This window comes from Podarcis liolepis, assembly GCF_965112155.1.
Source record: "Podarcis liolepis genome assembly, chromosome: 9".
Classification (NCBI taxonomy): Eukaryota; Metazoa; Chordata; class Lepidosauria; order Squamata; family Lacertidae; genus Podarcis; species Podarcis liolepis.
The window spans coordinates 43,410,979-43,436,244 of record NC_139564.1 but is presented as its reverse complement, the minus strand read 5'-3'; the positions used below and the strand labels follow the sequence as shown (position 1 = coordinate 43,436,244).

General features: G+C 40.7%; 1 protein-coding gene across 8 annotated transcripts in view; it reads left to right on the top strand.

Annotated features, from left to right (window-relative positions):
- Positions 1-24,499, top strand: part of MARCHF1 (membrane associated ring-CH-type finger 1) — a 120,429-nt gene extending 95,930 nt beyond the window's left edge. For all 8 annotated transcript variants that reach the window (XM_083520298.1, XM_083520294.1, XM_083520300.1 and 5 more), the window contains 3 exons: positions 2,194-2,374; positions 20,694-20,841; positions 22,406-24,499. In XM_083520298.1, the coding sequence (XP_083376424.1) occupies positions 2,194-2,374; positions 20,694-20,841; positions 22,406-22,707 (631 nt within the window). In that variant the 3' untranslated portion in view covers positions 22,708-24,499. The remainder of the gene's footprint in view (positions 1-2,193; positions 2,375-20,693; positions 20,842-22,405) is intronic.
- The last annotated feature ends 767 nt before the right edge of the window (positions 24,500-25,266 follow it).

Genomic DNA, 25,266 nt, shown 5'->3' with positions numbered 1-25,266 from the left:
CAAGAGCACTTAATATGTTTAAAGCTGTTTCCATAATCATTTCCTCTGGACATTATTTCTATTGCCACAGCACTCAATATTCTCATTACACGTTTTTAATTTATAATTCACTCAGTGTTTTGTGTTAAGTGTTTCTGTTGAAGAATCATTGTGTGTTCAAAGTGGCTGTGTCATTTTATTTGTCTATCCCAGTGGAATTTTAGGTTGATATTTTAGCTGTTAAAATTCAAAACAATTCTGACAGTGGTTGAAAAGGACTCCTGGGTACCCAATTTATTTGTCTAAATTCTAAATGGCTTAAACACTGAAGTCTGTAAAATAAATTATATATAGCTGGGATTAAAATGAACAAAGCCCTGTATTTCCCCTTTGGGGAATGGCTTTAATTTAAAAAGAAAATGATGTTGCTCTCTTCGTGTAATGTTTTACAGTGAGATAAAAGTTTTATCTAAACTGGCAAAGGGTATGACTTAGAAATTGCTATTGGAGCACCGGCAAAATCATGAGGACACTCACAAAAGTTAATTAGCTGCTAGGGGTGTTACTGCCTTACATATCACTATTCTTTTTTACTCAGGGTGCTTCACACATTACAGATTTCCTGCGCTGAAAATACTTTCTATGTAGGAAACAGAGTGAAACCCCTATGTAGATTGATGATGGATTTATGTGTTGATCTTACATGGGCTTCATACTGTTTCCAACCATTGAAGGAAACAGTTTCCAGACAGGAAACTGTTTCCTTCAACGCTGCCCTTAAGGAACAGGATCAATTGGAAAATGCATTAGTGCCAAGGAAAACTTCCTTCCTTCTTTCCCCACTTTTTGGTAAGTTATTTCGAAAGGATGAGGCACTGTCGATGGGGTGGGTAGTAATGGATTTGGCTAGGGCCATGTGGGAACTTGTTGGTCTCTCTTTTCCCTCCCTCCCCCCCTGCTAAATACCACCTAGTCCACTTACTGAGCTCATGAGAACTGGATTGTGTCCATGGTTACTTGTTCATAAATCCCATATATTTATATTTTACTATATGTATATCCCAACTTTCCTCCAAGCAGGTCAAGATGGTCACATAGTTCTCCTCATCCCTGTTTTTTCCTGACAGTAATCCTGGGAGGTAGTGTTGGGTTTTATGGCTGTGTTGGGATTTCAACCCTGATCTCCTAGGTCTTGGTTTAACACTAACCACCACACAATACTCACTCTCAGTTGAACCTATGCACTTCTGCAGGACCACAACCAAATAGTTGGGCCATACTTTCCCCCTAAATTAAAACTGGATACACATTTACAGTTGCAGTCATTTACATTTTTGAGTGAAAATAGCCCATCTTTGAAGGTGATTCCAATTCCATCTTACTCAGAGCTGTTGCAACTTCAGCACAAAACTAGATGAGATTGCATTTCCTTTGTATGACTACGATATGTGTTGGATTTGCAAGAGCCATAAACTGCAATCCTGTACGCAGTTGCATGACAGCAAATACCATTGAACACAGTTAATGCTTAATTCCAAGTAAGCATGCATAGAATTCTAGTGTAAACTGTCTATGTTTAAAGAGTATTGAACTTAATTTTCAACAGTAGGCAGGATTCAGTGCAGTTAAGGACACATCTAGGTATCTGAGTGGGAGAGTTAGCCTTTGGTCCTAGGGAGTAAATCCTATTGAACACAGTGGAACATCAAAATCAGGTTCCATGAACAAGCTGTCAGGAGCCTTGGACCAACGTATTCCCTCCTATTACCCCATCTCAATCATGCACAGTGATACTATGCACAGTAGTTCCTATTCTAGTTTACAAAAAACAACACTTAACCATTTTTCTGAGCCAGCAAATTAAACTATGGTTTGATTGCGAACCAAAGTAGGAAGCATGGAATTGCCATGCAAGAAGGAGCATACAAGCCCAGAGCTGCTGGCTTCAATTAGCCATATTATATAAATATTAAGGTGGGAGAAGGAGAGTTTGATATGTGTCATTGGGGAAACCTTGTATGTTTCCATGTCTGAGTAATGCTAAAAATGGAACATATAGTAACTAAGCAACAAACAGGAAAAGGAATACATTTCTCAGATCTAATCTCAAAGGTTGAGAACTTTCAGAGTGTTTTGAATGTCAGCCCTTGGTATGAAAGGCAGTGCAAATAAACTCTACCTTTGCTCACTTGTTGTTGCTGTCCTTCCTGTCAGGATCTGTCACTGTGAGGGAGATGACGAAAGCCCCCTCATCACACCGTGTCGCTGCACAGGGACCCTGCGTTTTGTTCATCAGGCCTGTCTGCATCAATGGATTAAGAGTTCAGACACACGCTGCTGTGAACTCTGCAAGTATGACTTCATAATGGAGACCAAGCTCAAGCCTCTTCGAAAGGTACGGTGCTAAGAATTAAATCCATCCGATGTGAGCTGCCAAAGCTGAAGTTAACATTTCCAGTCTAGGTCATCCTTTCTTCTGCTTTGTTTGATGCATGCAGCTCTGTGACGTGTGTATTTTACAACACCATCGATCTTGTGCTATATCAATTCCCATATTTCAGCTTTGTCATCTTATAACTGCTATTTCTTTTAATTTCCTTCCGCTGGAAAATTACGATGCATATTTCTTATGCATATGCTTAATGCAAAGCATTATATTACAGTTTCTGAGGTTGCTCATTTCCGGTTGCCTTGACTGAGACTCTGTATTAAGCTAATCAAGTACATATGACAAATCTTGCACAGTAAGTTGCTGCTTTGCTGAAATCGTTGTGGAAGTCTCCCTCACTTTCAAATCACACCAGTTCAATTATTTTGGAGTCCTTGGCCCATGGTCCCAAGTTGGATGGTCTACTCAGTTTTGCCACATTGTATCTAGATGTAGGGACGCAGGTGGCGCTGTGGGTTAAACCACAGAGCCTAGGACTTGCTGATCAGAAGGTCGCTGGTTCAAATCCCTGCGACAGGGTGAGCTCCCGTTGCTCGGTCCCTGCTCCTGCCAACCTAGCAGTTCGAAAGCACGTCAAAGTGCAAGTAGATAAATAGGTACCGCTCCGGCGGGAAGGTAAACGGCGTTTCCGTGCGCTGCTCTGGTTCACCAGAAGTGGCTTAGTCATGCTGGCCACATGACCCGCAAGCCGTACGCTGGCTCCCTCGGCCCGTAAAGCGAGATGAGCGCCGCAACCCCAGAGTCAGTCACGACTGGACCTAATGGTCAGGGGTCCCTTTACCTTTACCTTTATCCCTAGATGTATCCAGTTTCCTTATATGCAGCTGGCTTCATATAACTGACCCATTCCCCAGCCATTGCTTTGGGCCCCCTGCCTTCAGTCCACTGTCCTTGGCCCTGTTCCTCACTCTTTTTTCATTTTACTCCTAACCTTTTAACTCCTTGCCAAGCACACCTGTGTCCCGTCCCCCACTCTATCCTGTTCGCAGCATACTGTACAGTGAGTCTGTAACGTTATTATATAAAAGTGATACACATGATTATTCTTGTTAATTACAATGCTACCAATACCAGATATCATTCCTCCAGAGGATAATCCTCAAGAGGACAGACTGATCCCTTGGCTTTCAGAAATCACATATTTATTTGAGGGTTTCCACATCAGCACTATTTCTCCAGTTTTTGAATCCAACTTCCAAAGTTTCTCACCAAATTCCAAAGTTTGCAAATGGCAGGTGGTTCTTGCTTACTTGAATTAATAAAATATATGAAAATTATTTTAGGAAAATAATTATGCATTTTTGCAGAGTTAAGAAACACCAAAAAGCTAATAAAAGGTTTGCTTATACACACCCCATATGTATTCCATAATTCCATAGACGACCAGAAAAGCAGCCATATGTGTTATTCACCAGGAATAATAGATCAAGATCCCCAAGTTTCCTGGCTTTAATTTCTAAAAAAGCATGTCTCTAGCTCTTCTATTGCAAAATATGCTTGAAAGTGTGTGAGCGATAGCTAGTGAAATGTCAGAAGCCAAAGGACTTGCTTGAGGTTTCCAGTGGTCAGAGGGTGCAGCTTCAGTAAACAATAAAGCTTCCTATCTGTGTGACTGGTAGAAGGAGAATAAATCATTCACAATGAGAGGGGAAATCGGGGGAAATATTAAAAATAATATATAGTTTGCAAAATTCTGCTTTTCATGTTGCAGAATGTAGGGTACTTCAGCTCAGAATTATGAGTTATTATTTTTTCTATTTATCACAGAATTCAAACAGGCCTTGTTATATCTTTCTGCTCAATAATCTACAGTGTCTGTCTTGTGTGAAATTGCTCTTCTCTCTACTGAGCATGTTACAGAATTAATGGAAGCTTGATTATAAACCAAGTGTTTTTGCTTGTCCCTGCAGAGGCAGAACTCAAGGGGTCCATATATTGATCAGCCCTTAATATGTTCTACACTAATAGTTATGTATACATTAACAGCCATGACGTTTTGCACAAGCTGAAATCTGAACCTTTGGTAATTTCTGATGTCCCCAATTTATCTCAGTAATCTTTCTGAACTCTTCACTAATCCCACTCAGTCATTTGAACATAACAGATATATAAACCATTATGCACATTCCTCCTCTTCCCCTTCATAGTGCAGACTCACAAGAATGTTGTCAGAACCATTAGAGTAGGTGAGAAGCTGTTCACAATGAAATCAGTAAGAGTTTGCTTCCAACTTCTACAGGTCATTTTAACAGGAACATAGCAGGTTTTTCTTGGCTACCATTGCATTATTTTTACATATGGAGTAATGCTAGAAAACAGAGAAGCGTTTTCAGACAAAAATGCACTATGTCACACCTTCTGGAATTGCAGAGCCATTAAAAAACTCCTCGGTCCTTGCCTTACCTTCTTGTTGTTGGGTTCAGTGAATTTTACAGACAATATTCAAATACCCTTTGTACTGGTGAAAGTGTTGCATAGACTTGTATAGTTAGCTTTATTTTGCTATCAGATGTTCATAATTTTATAGGACAGCCCTCACATTCCTAACTTAAGAATTCTTGCAGCTGGAAGTCCAGCCTATGAGACTCCATAAAGCTCACAATATGCCACAAAGAGCCTAACATCAGGGTGTAACAATGGTAGTAAATGGGGCAGTAGATTAATCTTAGTGATTAGCATCCTTCACCTGTTCCAGATCAAGGAACCCTGTTCCCCCCTTATCTTACAATATACTTGAAAAGGTAGAAAATAGCCCCATCGAAGTGCACTAGGACTGCATAGGCACCTAATATTTAAGGTACATTCAAAGCATCCCTGCCCGGCCCGATTCCTGGGAACTGTTGTTTATTAGAACTGGAATTACCATCCCCCTTAGCAAACTCCAGTTCCCTGGATTCTTGCGGTGGGGGGCTTTTAAATGTATAGATACGGTTCAATAAGGAGGCACCCCCATAGGGAGACCCTATAGCCACGATTTGCATGTCAAGACCCCGCAACCACCCCTTCATTGGGAAATAACTCACACAAGGACACAGATATTAGGTTTATGTTACTGGGCAAATTTGGCCACAACTTTATTGAATTACAGAATGTGAGTGGTATTGGCTTAGGCATTGATTGGACCTGACTATATCTGACTCCTGCCCGCTGCACAGGAAGTCCGGTAAGGATAAAGGGGGAGCCCTGTCGATGCGTACCAACTCGAGCTCTGATGTGGCTGGAATCCCCAGGCAACGGGGGACAAAGTCCCCTGTCCCCTGTGAGGAGTGGGTGGCCACACGGTCCACTGCAACGGATATGGAAAATGGCTCAAGACACAAGAACCTATTGATATCACTGCACATTTAGCTGCCTTCCAGAAAGAGGGAGTGCGGGGCTCACATGGGATTTACCATCCCTTCTTCCTCAGTGCTCCCTTCACCTAGAGCAAATGCCAGGCTGCTTTTTTGTCTGGATAAATCATGGTGCTCCCTATCCATGGTATGCATAAGTGTGGTTTGTAGAAATTCTGGATATTCTGTGTGTGAAGGACTCAGGACTATTGAGACACTGCACAGATTTTGGCACTATGGTAACCAAAATTCTGTGAACCAAAAATACAATGTTGCAACCAGTGTATACTTTGCAAATCTTTGCATTCTGACCCTGGAAAACTTACTCAGCAACCCTGCCAGTTTTTGAGATTTCACTGGGCGTTGTTGCCAATATACCTTTGAACATATCTTCTAAACCAGAAGTGCTAGAACTGCACTTTAAAAAGCAAGAAGAAAGAGCAAAGTGAAAGAAATATATTAGGAAGCCACATTCTGTGCTTTGTCTATGCTTGTGTGCAGTTGCAGCATTTTTAAAGCCATGGAACAGCTCTGGGATAGTGTGTGTGTGTGTGTGTGTGTGTGTGTGTGTGTGTGTGTGATTTGTGGCCTGTGAGGCACCTTTCACACAATTGCAGGACACTATCCCATCACTAGACTCAACTGCCTGTCTATTCAGCTTCTGTGCATGGAGTAGAGGTGGGGGGGATACTACTTTGTTCTTTGCCTCAGGCAGGAAAATGCATTGGGCTGACCCTGTTATTCACTGACTTGTTAGATGTAGCATAATCCTATAACCACATTTTTCTGCACCAGGGAGCACACTTCCCTGTTCCTCTGCTTGCTTCCTTTTATTTTGGTTCCCTAAAAGTTCTCTATCCATTTGTTTCAAAAGGGGACCTGAAGTTGATAAGTGACTTGCATAATCACATTCTTGGCCCAATTCAAACATTGTCTGAAAAGAAAGAGTTTGCTGTGGTGCTACAGATTACTAACACACACACACACACACACACACACCACCACCACCACCACCACCACCACCACCACCACCACCACCACCCCTCAGTCCCAAAAGCTTTATGCTGGTGATGAAAATTAGTATGTTATTGTTATTATTTAATATAAGAGTGCCAGAAAGTACTGGTCATAACTGACTGTGGCTAAGTCCCTTTTTACTTTTGACATTAGTAAAGGAAGGAAGGTGAATTCTTGGAATTTGTGACATGTATGCAACTAATGGTAGGATTTAATACAGACAATTTAAGTTTTATCTAAGTCATTACAGGCTCCTCTCACTCTTCACCCCTTGCAATTGTTGATTAAATTTTCACTGACTGGTTCGGTGACAATAATTTTTGCACATTTGTTCACTGTTTCCCTGCACTTTGCTCTGCATTTTTGGCCAGCTAGTCATACTTCAAGCTCCCTTCTGGAAGAGATATTTCTTCAACAGTAGAAACTGAATCAAATCTGAAACTGAATATGAATCAAACAGTAGAATCCAAAACAAATCCTCGCATGATAAATATTTGGTGCTAGAAGATGTGAAGCTGCCGTGATTTGAACTCAGTTTCTAATAAGTGTCTATGAAGCCTATGAAGTTTTTTTTACTATTCTGATCATCAACTTAACAGTATTAAGTGCTACAGTACAGAAACACTTTTTGCTCTTTAGCATCAGACCCAGACATAGTCAACTTTGAAAGAGCCACAATTCATTACAAATTCAGATTGTAATTTCGTTCTATAGTGGAATAGTAGCCAACCTTCAAAATTCATCTGCCGTTTTCTCTTCCCTCTCTCTCTGGAAGGAAGAGCCTGGCACCTGAATTGTACCCTGAAAAGACCCTACCATGCGCACAATAACATAATTATATTGTACCTTTTGTGTGGATTTTAATTTGGGGTGGGGGGAGCTACTCATAGTTGAAAGGTTTTAATTAACTGCTTGATACCACCGTACTCCAAGTCCAAAACTTAGAGATCACTGCAAAACCCAAATGTCTCTTTACTTCTTGAAAATATACTCTTCAGAAGGCATTGGCCACAGCTGGTCACATCTCAATACAGCTGAAATCAACGAGGTCTCTGTGTTTGGCAAGGGTAACTGTTTCTGGAGCAGGGACATTGCGACAACCCTCCAAAAACACACTTTTAAAATTAATTTTATTAATTTCAAAAGCACTTTGTCAGGATCACATTTCCCTGGTGTTACAGGGTTGGATCATTTTATTTTTCAGCCTTGGGGCCTAAAAATATTTCCTGTTTTAAAGTGGGGAAAGCTATATCTTTCCAAAAAGATCAGTTCTGCATGAAAGTTCAGTGTCTGGTACTGTACAGAAACATTCTAGGTGTGCAGCAGAAAATGAAAGCTGAAATGCTGCATATCCTGTTTCTTGTGCCCAGATTACTGAAGTTTGTTTCTGCTGTGATGGGCTTTATTATAACATCCTTGTAACACTCCCAGTGCTGCTCTCTTATAACTGTTAATTATATTGAATCTAAGCTCAGATTATTATCATACCGTCTGCTTTTCTAGTTACAACACATATAGGCTTGCCATTAAAAGGAACTTATTTTAGCATGATTGATGGGTGGGGTGAAAACGTAAATTCCAAGCTTTTATGTTTCAATCCAACAATACATGCCTATCTCATTTAATTTCAACACAGCTGAAGACATCAGGTAAATCTGTCCTTAATAACTATGAAACGGAGCTGGGTCTGGATAAGACTTAAAAGCAGCTGTAGTGAACCAGCATTGCCTTGCTTTATTTCCACCCTGCTGCTCTGTGATTTTAGGAGTCTATGTTTCTGTTCTATTATTTAATAGATTTTATATGTATTTGTTTCATTGTTTTCAAACTTGATGTTTTGTGCATACCTTAGGGTTCAGTGGGGTTGAAAGAGAAATAAGAAAGGAGGCCTTTGAAGAACTGCAATGGGTCAGCACACCTGGCTGTTAACCAGAAGGTCATTGGTTTGAGCCCACCCAGGGACAGCTGTGGGCAGGATTCCTGCACTGCAGTGGGTTGGTCTAGATGGGCCTCTGTGGTACCTTCCAACTTTATAGTTGTGCAATTCTATGAAGCATTAAGCTTTCAAATTCATATACAGTGGTGCCCCGCAAGACGAATGCCTCGCAAGACGGAAAACCCGCTAGACGAAAGGGTTTTCCGTTTTTGAGCTGCTTCGCAAGACGATTTTCCCTATGAGCTTGCTTTGCAAGACAAAAACGTCCTGCGAGTGTTCCGCTTTCCCCCCGCTTTCCCCCCTTTTTCTAAGCCACTAAGCCGCTAATAGCCTTTTAGCCGCTAATCCGCTAAGCCTTTAATAGCCGCTAAACCTTTAATAGCCGCTAAACCGCTAATAGCGCTAATCCGCTAAGCCGCTAATAGGGTTGCTTCGCAAGACAAAAAAACCGCTAGACGAAGAGACTCGCGGAACGGATTAATTTCGTCTTGCGAGGCACCACTGTATGTTGATCAGATGTAGTCATCAAATGCTAACTTTAAATTTACATTTAGTGTACAGTTTTGATCAAATGTGAAATTTATGTTTCATTCAATATGGTGTGTGGCCAAAAGGCTGGTTGTCACCCTTGCAGCATAGCTCAGTTGGTTAGAATATGGTGTTGATAATGCCAAGGTTGCAAGTTTGATCCCCATATGGGACAGCTGCGTATTAATGCATTGCAGGCGTATTGGACTAGATAATCCTCAGGGTCCCTTCCAACTCTACAATTCCATGAAATCAAATCAATCCAAAGACACAGCAAAACAAAAGTTCATAACAATATACCAAACACCAGTAAAGAGAAGGCCAGTTGGCCCATCTTAGATAGGGAGTCACACAGCTGGAAAACCTTTGTTTCATGTCCCTACCAATCACATTTCAAAAAGCAGAGGGGTACTTTTGAGCAAGCGCTGATGACAGCAGTGGAAGAGCAAGGTTATAGAGGAAAGAGTGCTTGCTGTATATTATCATCTTCCCCTCTCCCATGTTTATTACCATTATTAATGGCTTTAAAGTAGTTTAATTTGCTTTCCCATTCTGTATTTGAAAACTAGAAAGTAGATTTGCAATGCAGTGCAGAGATTCTAAATTATACAATTCATTTGTTTTGGTGTGTTTTTTTCTTGACCTCCTTTCATCACGGGATATCTCTGCACTCCTGAGAGAAACTATTTCCCCCTTTTAAAAAAGAACTGAGAACCGGATGTATATTTAATCTGGTATCTGAAGCGTGAAACATGATAAAAATATAAAGGCAATCAACATACTACTGTGATCCATATGGAATAGATGACAGAATTAAAATGTACATAAACACAGTAATGTATCTCCAAACAGAGATTTCCCCAAAGCTTTTTGCTATGACTACTTTTCAAAATACTTTGCCTATTAAATTCTTTGGTTTTGTTTATTTATAGACATTTGGTCTCTGAGGTTTATATTTCTTTTGAAACACATTGTTCCCGTTTTTCTTAGTCTTTCGGGAGGGGTGAATACGGGCATATTTCTTTCCTTTGAATGATGACCCATAGATTTAGAAATTTAGGAATGGCAGTGTACACGTCTGCAAGGGCTTTCTGGTTCATTTCTAGGGGGCAGTGCAATGCAACAGTATCAGACTTCCCGAATTCACAGGCAGCTGATTCATAGACAAAAAACAACCCCAAATCCGCAATAGCTTTTAAAGCTGACTTACATGAGCAAGCATTTTTATCCCAGTTAACAGTTACACCCAATGTTTTAGCTTATATTTTAGGGTCAGACATTAATTAGAAATACCACTTTTCAGTTATACCCACTGGGTCATACAGGTTTGCTCCTAAAACCTGTTTGGGAAGGTACTTTACCAGCATAGTTACGCCTTGTGCCACCTGGAGATTATCCAGCACAACCTTTCTGCCATGTGGGGTGGAATTCAAGGCACATACATTGGCATATGCATAGAACTCCACATTCCTTCCAAACCTTAGAGGCAGGCAGGCTACTGAGAATGTTGGTGGGGAAAAAGTCCTCCCTATCCATTTCCCCATACCATTCATAATTTTATAAATCTTGAGAATGCCCCCTCCCCAATCATATTTTTCTAGAGTAAAAAGGCCCAAGCACATTAGCTTTCCTCCTAGAGAAGGTGCTTCATCTCTCTGAACTCTTGGATCTTTGAGTTGTTTTTGCTTCCATCCAGGGCCATCTCATCCCACAATATTTCTCTCTACAAAAGAGTCTGTTCCCAAAGCATGGCATTGAGGGTAGGGTGATCTCAGAATCTTTGTTGGCAGGCTGCAACAGCAAATACTGTTTAAAGTTTCACAGTAGTAGTAGTAGCAGCAGCAGCAGCAGTAGTAGTAGTAGTAGTAGTAGTAGTAGTAAACTTTAAACAGGCACTCTCTGGGCAGCTTTGCCCACAATAGGTCAATGCAAATGTTGTAACCCAGAGAGCACATTAGGAGGTCCACCACCAATTTGTTGCAGTGGCAAACTGGTGTTGGCATTCCTGAAGTCCTAGGCAGCTGTCATCAGCCACTTGACAACCGACCAGGGGCCAGACAGCCTGGAAGACAGCATGAGAAAGCAAGCCATGGTGCTTGGTAGCCCTGCAGGCAGGGGGAGGCAGTAGTCAACGCATTGGGGGCATCAATTTGCCATCCTCTCAAGACAAGAGACTCAACTTAGCTGATGAGAGGGCCAGCCCTGACGATACCAGCTTACTGACTGGGCAGATCTTAACCAATTCAGCTTTGGGGAATTCCTCCAACTGGGCCTAATTATGCTTAATCATATTGACAACATTAATCATGGTTAAGGCTAGCCAAGTATTTCCCCTTTAGCTTATCTAAAACCAATGAAAGCTATTTCAGATCTGAAGCCAAATAGAAACTCTAGTTAGTTCCACCTATGTGACTGCATTGGAAGCAGTTAACTACACATGGGTACGGTGGAGGAACTGGTTTTCTGGAAGAGCGATGGTGGTGAGGAGGGAGTCCATAATTCTTTTTGTTTAACCACAGTTAACCAATTAGGAACATTATATTATCTATACAGGTATGTAGTGTTATGCCAAGAGTTACTTTTCATTCTGGAGCTGCAGTCCATTACATAGCAGTAAGTCCTGCTGAAATCAATGGGGCTTTTAATTTTTTTTCCTGCCGAAAGGCATACAACAACAATAACAACAACATACTTTCAATCAAAGGATTCTGTCAAAGATATTTGAAATATCTGGCTCCTTGGTTCAAATAGCTTGATAGCATGCTTTGTTTGAAACGGGATTCAATTAATGCCCTGAAGTCAGTAATATATTTAAGTAGCAAATAAAACAGCAATGCACGGATATATTGGTGAGTCTGCTTCAGAATCCAGTGCTTACAGAGAAAATTAGGCTTTGGGTACTGTGAGCTACAAAGTAACTAGGCTGTTGAATGATATTGATGTCTTGTTTTAAAACATAGCTTCACTTTGATCTTTCTTATTTACTCTCATTATTTAAAACCATGCCGTGCAGTATTGGCTCTTGAAAGCAGTATTCCCTGCAGGGAGAGCTATGGGAGATGCTGCTGAGAAATTAAACTAGTCCCTCTTTGAATTCTCTCCTTTTCCCTCAGCACTGTAGGTTCCACAAAGAACCTCTAGTGACCTGCACAATTTCCTGGGAGAAATCAGAAACTTTTGAGCTCTCAACACCATAACGTATTGTTGTTGTTGTGGCTCTGCCTATTACCGTTAGCTTATATAAATCGCTCTGATTTCCCATCAGTTTTATAACAAGGATCATGATAAAAAGTGATGGCTGATATTGCTTAGGACAGGTAACACTGATTTGCTGTAGGATTAGTTTTCTTTTAACCTAATTTGGTGGATGCTTTGCAAGCCTTTCCCATGACAGAGAGGCCTATGTTTCCTTTAATTTTCAGCACCGCTGCGGCACGTTGTCAAGGCAACCAGCTTCAGTGTTTTCTTTCCACTAGTAAACTGTGCCTCAGACATGGCCCACCTTAAATCACTGTCTTTCCTGGTAATACATAAGGTCAAATACTTAACCGCTATGCACAATATTTCCCTTTTCTTTATTGGCTATCATGTTGTTATGGAGAACAGCTAGAGTCTCAGGGGAAGGTGTGTATATTAAGGCTTTTAAAGTTAAACTAATTCTACAGCATTTAAATCTGGTTGTGATGCCTTGCGGAAACAAGTCCTCCTGATACAGCCTTTTAAATTTTTTTAGCAATAAACAGACAGCTATTGCCAATTTGTATATAAATGATCATGCCCACTAGTTTTTACAGTGCAGGCTTTCCATGGCACACATTTGAACAAAAAAAATAGGTCACAGATCTGTTTTAGGGGCAGGCTGGTTCACACTGTGCTCTGCCATAAAGGCTCTCTGTCTGCAGTCGGCCCCACCGTGTGTGGGATGGCATGCCTCTCTCAGAACCTACACAAGTGGAGGTGATCTGTTTGCCACCAAGAAAGAGGTTTACAAATCATGGAAGGGAATGGCATGCACCTACAGAATGTAGGTCACACCAGTAGAAAAATGTAATGAAAGCCTTGCTTCTCATAATTTACCTGATATATTTTTGGCTTGCATTCTGAATTCATGGAGAAAGAGGCTGCATGTCACTCTCTGCAAAGCTTTCTGCAAAGGTTCTGTGCTTTTCCTGCTACCTTGAGTGTATTTAATGGCACCCGAGGAAATCTAATTACAAATATAGTGGCCTTCTCTTTCCATTTTTAAACAGTGGAGAAAATGTATAACACAATGATTAAGAAAGTTGGAGTTAACAAAGAACCACAACTGTGCATCTGTGAAATGTTGGCAGGTATATAGATTGGAAGTTAATTATATCCATTTCCTTATATGTAGAAAATGTGACCAGTAAGTCAGAACACTTTCAATTTTTGTGTCTTCAGTTATAGGGCTGTGAGAGGCAATTGCCAATGATCACATGTTGGGAAGAACAAATCCAGCACATCTCTACAGCGGGGAATCGGCACTGTTACAAGACGGCTAACAAGTCATTGGTGAATTTCTCAGGCCTCATGTACACAGCCAACTTTTAGCTTGGTGTGAACACCAGGCTCCCAGAGAGGAGCTTGTAGCTGCTTTGCTCAACATGAACTTGTTTGTTTTAATGTCCTTTGTTCAGGGTTAATGAGGATACTGACAGGAAGGTGATGGGTATCTGATGAAGGAGCCTGCATGAGAGGCAGGGAATGGAAGATATTCGGGGGGGGGCTGGGAGAAGAAAGGGAAGTTCCCAGGTGAGAGCTGGGAGGGTCCACCCCAATTTGTGTGGGACAAGGGTTAAGATCTACCTCTGACAGAGGGCTCTGTATTTTTTGTTGTTTCCTTCCTCCCCCCCCCCGTTCCGTCTTTTCTTTCTTTTTATTTAGATTAGTTTGATTTTCATTATATTTTGAAAAGTTTCAATTTTTAAAAATTACATAAAAGGGGGGGGGGGCAAAGCTGCTGTGCACTCATCCCAAAGCTCACATGTTCATGCTAACCTGAGGCTTGTTTTAGCATGATGCATGAACCAGGCCACAGTCTAAAACAGACTTCTGTGCTGTTTGTCTGGGGACTTGGGTGGTGCTGTATCTAAACCACTGAGCCTCTGGGTCTTGCTGATCAGAAGGTTGGCGGTTCAAATTCACGCAGTGGAGTGAGCTCCTGTTGCTCTGTCCCAGCTTTTGCCAACCTAGCAGTTCAAAAGCATACCAGTGCAAGTAGATAAGTTGGTACCGCTATGGCAGGAAAGTAAATGGGGTTTCCATGTGCTCTGGCACTTGTCACGGTGTCCTGTTGTGCCAGAAGCAATTTAGTCATGTTGGCCACATGCTGCAGAAAGCTTTCTGTGGACAAACACTAGCTCCCTCAGCTTGACAATTGAGATGAGCGCCGCACCCCATAGTCACCATTGACTGGACTTAACCGTCCAGGGGTCCTTAACACATTTTCTCAGACTTAAAATTTCCCAGACAAGAAGCCTGGGAATGTGACAAAATGCAGGTGCCATTCCTCACTGTGATCTTTTGCCCTTTTGCTATGTGATCATGCACTACATTCCTAGAATGTCCCCTTTGAACCACTCAGTTCTCTAAGTTGCTTCAATGGCACTAGCATTCACTAACTGACCTGGACTTGGAGCTGTCATTTCTCCTTTGCTAGCAGATTACTGAATTTCTTGTGCTCTGAGGAGCCTTCTTTATCATCTTCATTCTTTTTGAAGCTCACTACAAAGGTATGTTTTCCCCTGTTGCAAGCAGTTCTAGGGTACTACAGTTATGAAATGTCTCTACATTTGCACTTTTAATTATATTCTCTCTCTCCCTCTCTCACACACAGACTGATTGCATCTCTAAATGACAAAATTGTCTATGTAAATAGCATATGGTTTGGAAGCTTGTAATTAGATGCAAAATTATAGGAGTACGTAAATTACTGTGAGCCAAACCTTTTCATTTAGCTGGAGGTTATGGGAGGCCTTGATGGAGATCATGTGAGTGAGGCAGGAGGCTTGCTATACAACATTGATGAAGAAATTCCTATGCTGAACTGCTTTTCTGGGAGCTGTTGCACAAATTCAGAACGTATTTTGAAAGGGAAGAGGATGCCTCTGTGGTTCTGGGGAAGCTTGCTTGATGAATCTAAACATGATTGTTTTAAACAGCTGTCTAATAGAGTGAATGCTTTGCAGGCTGTAAGCCACAGGTTTAAGCTCTGATATGTCCACTTAAAAGGATCTCAGGTGGCAAGACTGCAAAACTCTTGGAGAGCCTGCCAGTCAAAATAGACAATGTGAGTGGTCTGACGCAGTATAAAGACTACTGACTCTGTATGATATGAGTAGGCTGTCCCTGTGAGCTGGAACCCTGAGTGCTCAAGTTTCTAACTCATGGGGAGAGCTTACATGTCTTGGCAGCCTGGCCCATACAGCCATTCTCTTAAACATGTGGATAGCGTTGGGGAGGAGCCAGCATAGGCATGACAATAAAGGCAGGCTGAGTGAGTTCTCCTGATTCACTGAGTTATCATTGCATGCCCTGGATGTTTGAGTGGGGCTAGTTTACTGCAAAATGCTGCTTTGGACAGTCACTTTGCAGTGACTTGGGGTGAAAGAACCTGTTCTAAAGGAGTGCATCTTCTGCAGAACTAGCACTCTAGAGGCCTCACCACCAAGTGTCTGGCAAGCTTAATATGCACAAATAAGATAACAATGCCTGGCATTTATACTTTTCCAAGTGCCCAAAGGGCTTTAAGAGCGTTCTCCACAAACCTTAGCAACCCTGTAAAGGAGGCTATTATAACCATGCTGCCAACTAAGGCTGTGAGACAGTGACTTGTCTAAGGCCACCCAGATTATTCCTGGCTGGGAGGGGGGATGTGATGAGGCTAAGGGCAGTTTCCTTTGGGGGATTGATTATGCATGGGCTTGCTCCTAGGTGCATTGGTGGTCATTTAGTGATTTTGCTGTTTTATGTTGTATTTATTTGGTTATTATATTTATTTAATATTTTGTTGACCGCTTTGGGAGCCTTTGGGTTAGAGAGCACTATATAAATAAAGAACAGCAACAGGTGTATAGTCAAGTCATTTGGAGACTTCATGTATTTTTATTTTGTGTTTTAAAGATGTAAACTGCCCTGTGATTTTCAGAAGAAGGGTGGTATATAAACTCAATAAATGAAAATAAATAAAACTCTCCTAGCTGCTACACTGTAGTAGCTTTTGCAGCAGCTAGATATAAGAATGTATTTTATGCAGACCACCACTGTGAGCTTGACTGCCCAAGGCAAACTAAAAATGTTTTTCATCACTTGCTAGAGGAATCTACTGCACTGTTGCTCTCCTGATGTTCTTAGCTAAGTTTAGAGATGCTGAGCCTCTTGAAGCAAAAGCAGTGTCTCTGGGATGGCATCCTGTATTTAAAGCAGTGTGGGAGAAAAGCAAAGCCCCGCTTCTGTGGAAATGTGTCAACAAATAGTACAGAAGAGAACTAATGAGGCCGAATCTTTAGGGCTGTTTCACATGATCTGGTTCCACTTCATTTCAAAAGTGCTGTTCCACAATTGTGGCAGGAAACAGCATAAATTAAATTGCAGACTGAGAAATCCATCAGCCATTTTCTCGGCTGTACCTCACTTTCCCCAGCTGGTGTGATCACAAGAATCAGAGCATGACCTGCTTTGCACAAACATTTCCCCATCTGATCACGGGCACATGTATGATTGAACAAGAACGCCAGCTGTTTGAAAGTATGGGAATTTTAAATTTCAGCTATGGAAATCAAGCCTAAATAATAGGAAATGTACTCTGTTTAATGATGGTGCAGCTGTTTGGATTCATGTTTTATAGAAGGCTCAAGCCAAAATGAAATGCAGTGTCAAAACTATATGGTGTTCAATATAATTCCCTTTTTGCTTTTAGTCTAATGACAGAGCTGATAATTGAAAATGAAAACAATATAAAATTGGCAGATGGAACAACCAGTCTATAAATATACGTTGTTTTTGAAATTGAAGGTTTTCTTTCAGTGGTATCGTTTAATTTCCATTTTTAGGCAGTTTTATTTAGTGGCTATCTTTAAATACTATTGAAGTTCTTAGATGCTATTTTTGATTAGATTGTTTTTCAGTCACTGTTTTTGTAATCCTATGTAGTTTGCAAAAAAGGGGGGAGGCCTATATATAGTATTCTAAGAAATATATTTTAACATTAATCTAGACATGCATGGTTGTGCTTAAATCATTGAGAATATGGAGCATCTTTTGTACAGAGCTTTGCTACCCTCTAGTGTCTAACAGGCTGCACTTCTAGTCTAAACATTTCCATGTAACACTATTGAAATTTGGAATGTCTCGATTACTACATTGTGCAATTGTACATTGTGCTTACTAGGTGCAAATAATTCAGCAAAGTGGGACACATTTCTAAGCTTGCAAACTTACTTTTAAAAAATCCATGTTTTTATTTTCATTTTGACTCTCTGCAACAGAAAATACAATAATCTGACATCAGTGACCAGGTCATAGTTCAGTGGCTGAGCATCTGTTTTGCATGCAAAAGGTACCAGGTTCAATCCTTGACATGTCCAGGTATAGCTCTGTCTGAAATCTCTTCAAGGTGAGGTCAGACAGCCCTCTCCCTGTGGAACTTCTGGTGCCTACTGAAGACCTTTTTTTTTTTATTGTAGCAGGCATTTTAATTGAATTGTGATTTTATAGTTGTAACTAATTTCTAGTTTCAGTGTACGGAGTTTTTTTTAGTATACCCCTTTAGATACACCTGAAATTACAAATTGTCAAAATAATCAAGTAGTAGACAATCCTGGGCTAGATAGACAAAGTCTTGACCTGGTATAATACGTTCCTACTCTATTCTTCCTTCTCTTCCTGGCTTGTTCCCTGTTGGTGTGGCTTTTTAGCTCTTTCTTTAGGAACATAAGAAGAGCAAACTGGACCAGGCCAATTGTCTACCTAGTTCAGCAAGCTGTCTTTGAAGTGGCCAGTCAAATAACTATGGGAAGGCATATGCATTTTCTGCTTCCAGCTTCTACCCCATTTGCCTCTTTCTAGTACTTTTATCAATGCTATTGCTCCTTCCATTGCACCCATGGCTCTTTAGCTATTTTCCCTTCCCCAAGAGCTATGCTGTCTCACATCTGTCTGTTAAATTTTTGAGTTGTTCAATGGTTGCATTCCTTTACACACTATTAATAAACACCTTGGAAAGGCAGGATATACGGTAAGTTGCCCAACGATTAGGTGGCATGATATCTATGAAATTGTAAAAGAAATATCCTAAATGGGGGGATGGACGGGCATGCATTACTATGTCCAGTGCTTTTTTTCGGGGGGGGGGACCGGGGTATGCATACCCCTGAGCATTTTGTGAATCTTCGTACATTTACTGTATTTTCCCCCATTTTGAACTATAAAATGGTGATTTTCTTGAGTCAAAATGAGACTACCCCTAAACATTTCTTTAGAAAAAAGCACTATGTCCACTTCTGCTCATCCCTTTATTTTATTTTTTAAAATGTAAAACTCAAGAAATATGAAAAAGTGGGAGGCAAGCCAAACAAAAGCATCATTAAGTTGATTTTTCTTTCCAAGTTTGAACTTGCTAGTAGCAGTGAACATTATGAAAGTGTAAGTCATTCTTATGATTTTTGATCGTTCACTTGCATATATTTTAAAGAAAGCCACCTGCTGTTCCCACTCCCCCCAAAATTCTCCAAATAAATGTATTGTGCTTCTGTGCATAATTGACTTGGTATCCTGTTGGAGTCGATAAAGTATATCCCCATCCTTCGCTCTTCTTCAGCCGAAAAATGTTCCCATAGTGGCTAATCTGATACTAGAGTTCTAATCTAACAGTACCTCTAACACCTTACTGGCCCATCTTGGGTAGATGGTTCTGCTTACTGCCTCTTGTTTTCTGCTTGTGTGTCAAAGCTCGTAATCACTTCTGTCTTAAGCAGCCATAGTTTCCTTTCTTTTGCCATGGGCGCAGGGGCACACATCATTGTTCAGTGTTGGCATTATTTTAAGTAGTATTAAAAGACAGGCAGGCTGTAGCTTGTTACAAATAAGAGAAATAGAAATATTTCTGACTTAGTGTGGCAATACTGCACTGGAAACGTCACAATACTGTATATTGCAAAAAGCAATTTTAAGATGAGCAGCTTATGACAATGTGTGCAACTTCCGTTTGAAGCTGGAAGCAATTTGGTTGGCAGGCAAAACTCACCTTATTTCTTCATCTTTCTCAAAGTTTGCTTTTTTATTTCCCTTCTGGACCTTTCAACTATTTGGAGTCAATTTGGAAGAAATGTAGCGCGCGCACATTAAAATGTTGCTTGGAACATGCACTTCAGCCATGTAGTACTACAAGTAGCAGGAAGGTGGCAGCATTGCACTGCATTTCTCCACCACTTGAGATATTTTAACAAGATACAAAAGTAATATTCAAAAGTTGAAAAGCCTCAACAGCTCAGCATTTTAATCTACTTATGAAAGAGGAAAACATGATTTGCATGAGGATAAAAATCCACATTTGATCTAGAGAAGAAAAATGCTTTTTGCTTAAGTTTTCAGGCCCACTATTGGGTTAATTCAACATTCCTTATGATAGCTAAGGGACAAAGTAGATTGCATGATTGGCCCTTGCATGCTTTCTTATTTTGTTACTAAATAGCAGCTGTGGGAGGAAGGCAATCCAGATTAAGACCATGATGGGAGCAAACCATGGGCATGATCCAAATAAGGCCCTACACCTTCAGTTGATATTTACTTCTTGTTAAAAGCAGAGAAGGAACCAACCATGTGATTAGCACGATGTCTAAATTCACCCCGAACTCCAATGGAATTCAGGGTTGAGTGTCTTACTCAAGAATTCCTTAGAGGCTATTTAGTTTCCTTGTGTATATTAGGCCTCTATACCTGCCAGAAGCTATTTTAAATACATGCAACAGACTTCAGAGTCGCCTAGTATGGGCCTGGTTCTGTCCCAATAAAAACTGTACTAATTTAAAAGGAGACAAACTTTCCCATTTCAAGAGTGCCTGCAGTGGCAGAATTCTCTCTTCAAAATCAAACTGCACATATAGAATATTATTTTGCTGGTAGCTGCTACTATAGTCTTTAATGGAACAGGGAAACTGTTAAACAGTTGCTCAGCACTTCACAAAACTAATGAAAGGGTGCCTTCCTTGATAAGCCTGAATAAAATACATCATGGGTTTTCTCCAAAATTGAGCTTATTTTATTAATTTTGCTATTTCCCTTCAATTAAGGAAGCCCTGAATGCCTGTATTTTAGAGAACAAGTAGGAGATTTCAAAATTAAGTCATCCTCATTGCTAATTTTAGTGGGGCGGGGAGAGTTTAGTAACATAAGAACTCCTGCAAACCCAACCATTTCTGTTTGCCATTTGCAGTGGGAAAAACTACAGATGACAACAAGTGAGAGGAGGAAGATTGTCTGCTCAGTCACATTCCACATTATTGCTATTACCTGCGTAGTTTGGTCACTGTATGTACTAATAGATCGGACCGCTGAGGAAATTAAGCAAGGCAATGACAATGGTGAGTATATTTATCATTTTCTTTATGTTCTTAGGTAGTATGATTTTAGAAATGGAGACAGAGCAAAACTGTAAAGGCAAGTGAGCGCACAGAACCAAAAGCAACAGGTTCAAATGGGAGCATTCACCCAACTCCCCTAGTTCCAGTGTTCTGAGAACTTTGGCTTTTACATAAAAGAAGCAGGTTTCTAGCCCTTTAGGCTCCAGGTTTCAAAACCTGTTGAATTCCTGGGAATTCCAGCATCTAGAGGGGTTTGATTGCTCTGCATTGCTCCCCACCCCTGCAACAGAGCAATTATTCAAAATGGGGTTGCACTGCATGCAGGTGGGCCCAGGCTCAATGACCAGCATCTCTACATAGGGCTGAGAATGTCTCCAGTCTGAACCCCCAAAGTGTCAGTGTTGACAACGCTGAGCTAGATGGACAAATGGTCTGAGGCCCCTTCCTATGTTTCTAAAATAAAGCATATGCTGGCATGGTTAACATGATTTATCTATTCTCAGAAGATGTTCTGACTTTACAAAGCAGCCCTGGCTACTTCGTAAAGTGACTTATCTTTAGGCTAGCCACTGGGTGTCATGATATTCCAAAGACAAGCAACTGAGTATATCTACATGAAACAAACACATTGAGTATCACTGTGCCCAAGATTGCTCTGAAATACAATTTCCAACGTTGCATTTTTCCATTTAAAAATGTATATATGCATGCCTTATTTTTCTTTTTCAAGCTTAAGAGATCCTGCTAGGCAAAAAATAAATGAAACAAAAATTATATTTTACTGATGTGTTTAACATTTTCATACACCCAGTAAAACTGCCCTCGGCAAGCTTAAATTATGCAGTAGCAAATTATACATTTGGCATTCAAATAGGCAAGATTCTTAATCTCAGCGGCATAAGAGCATTTTAAAAGTTATATCCTGCAGGAAACAATTTCTCTTCTAGCAAATCTTAACTCACTCAAAAGAAATATCTCCTGGGTAAAAGGATTTTCTGTAAATAAATGTTAAAAAGAAACGCTCTGCCCAAAGTAGTGACTTGAAGGACCTAAAAGTCAATTGCAAATGTGGGTATCCGACAGGGGGTGACCCCCAAACAAGTGATTTCCACATCCGGTTTAAAACTTAAAGAGCCCTAAGGGACCCATTTAATCCAGTGTCCTATTCACAGTACCCAACTAGATTCCTATGGGAACTCCATAGGCAGGACATGACAGCCTAGAGCTTCTCCCCCATCTAATCTCATGGAATTGAACCCTTTCACATAAATGGCAGGAAAGTTTAGCTTGCATGCATGAGCAAATAATTATTCTTTCTGTTCAGTACAGGCAAATTCATTACTGGGAACCCTCCTATATCTAAAACCATAATATTAAGAAAACTTCAGAGCTTCACTGCTCAACACGAGAGGCCTTAGGAACTGAGCCGGTAGGGGGAGCCTTTGCAGCCTCCATGTGTCAGGAGGTTTCACTAAGCGCAATTTAGAAGCAAATAGCAACTCTGCAGGAAAATGAAACAGTAATATTAACTCTACCTCTTTCACCCCCTTTTTAACTCTGAAAGGTGTGCTGGAGTGGCCATTTTGGACAAAATTGGTTGTGGTGGCCATTGGGTTCACGGGAGGCCTTGTCTTCATGTACGTGCAATGTAAAGTCTACATTCAATTGTGGCGGAGGCTTAAGGCTTACAATCGAGTGATATTTGTTCAAAACTGTCCAGACACTGCCAAAAAACTAGAGGAGAAAAATTATTCCTCCAATCAGAACACTGAAATCAAAGACTCCGTAGTGGTGCCAGTATCACAGACAGGTACAAACTCTCAACCATCAGGAGAAGAAACTGTTTCTGATGTGATGCCAGTTTGATGGAAGCTGCATTTCCTCTTTCTTTACTGAAGAACAAAGTAATGTGCTTTCCTACTGTTCAGCCACATAAAAACAGCAAAACCACTAAGTAAATTTGAAGGAAGAACAAATGGGAAAATCGATCAAGAGAAGTTACACGTTACCTCTGGAATGTAATTGTGAAGTGGCTAAGCATAGTGAAAATGCAAAGAAGAAAGCGCGTCAGAGATGACTTTCGAACAGGCAAACGAACATGGCAAGTACCACTGTTGATGGCTGAAAAGAGCTGCATATGCAGATTTACTACCAGTGTTCTGTTTACAAGGAGAAAACCCTTACATCTATTTGTTACTATGGTCTTTTTTGCTAATTATCGTAATCTTGGACACACTCTTCAAGGCAATTTTTAAAACGATTCATATTTACCCTTAAAGTCATGCAAAGAGATTTGCACCATAGCACAAAGTATCCGAACCTCGTAATGTGATAATTTTGCAAAGAGGTGGCTGACCTGCAGCATATATGGTTTGAAGGTGATATGAAGGAAATCCTTTCCAAAAGTTACCATTGAAAACATATGTTTAAAATGTGAGTATTTGTAAACTAGGTAGCTGAAAATATCCCTTGTATGCACAAATGATCATTTTCTTTCACATTTTTATATTCATTTGGTGCAGCAATTTGACTGCTGCTTATTCATAAGAGCTAAACTTGACAGAATATTCCTGCCACCTCCAAAATTCTGCTAAAGGGTAATATGTTCTATAATCAGAGATATATTGCAGACAGAGCAGCAGGAAACCATGAAAATATGTTTTTAGTACTTACATATTAGTGTGTAAAATATGCAAAGGGTGGGAGATTAAATTCTATTCTTTTGTTTAAGAGATCAGGATAGAACAGATTCAGAAACTTGTTAGGACAATATTGAAAGAGTCAAAGTAGGCAGCATTACCCATATGCCAGTAACTCTCTGACGTCCACTAAATTGACAAAATATGTGGTACCTTCTATACAGGAGTAAAGCTGAATCATTAATGGTTCAGTAGTTCAGTTGTTACTATTGTGGTTTTAGCATAGTAATGTAAGACTGAAGTGTGACTAAATAGAAAATGCAGAAGATATATATCAGTATCATGTTGTACCCAGCAGGGACGACTTGCACGGGGGGAAAGCCAATAACTTTGGCATCCCATTTCAGAATGATGTACCTCAGCAGACTAAATGATTGGATGTCCTAAAAAGCAAGGGCACTGCACCTGTCCTTATACCACTCTTATGCTTGTTGAATGTATTGTGAGTTGTGCCCAAGTAATGTGAGTTATACAAGAACAGTGTTACTAGTGATGAGAGGAACTTATGGTGGCAAACTGCAGTGGATTAAGTAATTTTTAAAAAGGACTACATTTCATATTTCATACTTATAAAACACAGTAAGACATAGATTCTGAAAAGATTCAGCAGATGTATGTGATGGATCAGCTGAGACATTGCAAAAAGCACATATAGCCTCCTTAAAATTAATGGGCCTTTCCCCAGTGATTTCAGTAGTTGAAATAAGGCCTCTCTTATTGGAATCATGGCACTAGTTTGGAAACTTTAAAATGAGATTATGTAAGACAATAGTTTAGCAAAAAGAGTTGATAATGGGGATCTTGAGTAGAAGTTGCATAAATAACCCATCGATGAAGACTTTAATGCTAAAATGAAGAAATGCATGTTAACATTTAAACTGTCAGATGAAGGAGCCACACAAATTATTTATGGGGTTTAGAACACTGTGTATTTGAACAGAGGTCATAGGAGGGACCGAACAAAAATAAGATCACAATAAAATTAATTCCAAACTGGGTGGTTCATATCCATTTCACTAAGAAAAAGACATACACACATCCAGATATAGTCGAACTATAAACTGAAGTGATAGCTAACCTGGTGATTTTCTGCCCCAGCTATAGCCATTTATAATAATGTACCATTGCCTTGCATAAACAGCTGACTTCTGTGATATAAATACAGTGGTGCCTCGCAAGACAAAATTAATTTGTTCTGCAAGTTTTTTCTTCTTGCGAGTTTTTCGTCTTGCGAAGCACAGTTTCGCATAGGAATGCATTGAAAATCAATCAATGCGTTCCTATGGAAACCGCCTTCAGACCAGGTCCAGGGACAGTCTGTCCCACGACCTCTTCTGAAGGCTGGGGGGGGGGGGGGACAAGGGCTTTTCTTCCCACCGCCAGCCTTCAGAAGGCTGTTCTGAAGGCTGGCGGTGGGAAGAAAAGCCCTTCTCCCCACCTCCCGCCCCACAAGCTCCGGGGACAGGAGCGCTTTGCTGCCGACCGCCAGCATTTTAAAAGCCCCCGCTGTCCCGGGGCGATTTTAAAATGCTGGCGGGCGGCAGCGAAGCCTCCGCTGCCCCGGGGCGATTTTAAAATGCTGGCAGGTGGCAGCGAAGGCTTTGCTGCCACCCCCCAGCATTTTAAGATCGCCCGGGACAGCGGAGAAGTCTCCGCTGTCCCGGGAAGGCAGGCGGGGGGGGGGAAGAATTTTGCTCCCGACCGCCAGCATTTTAAAAGAGGTCCC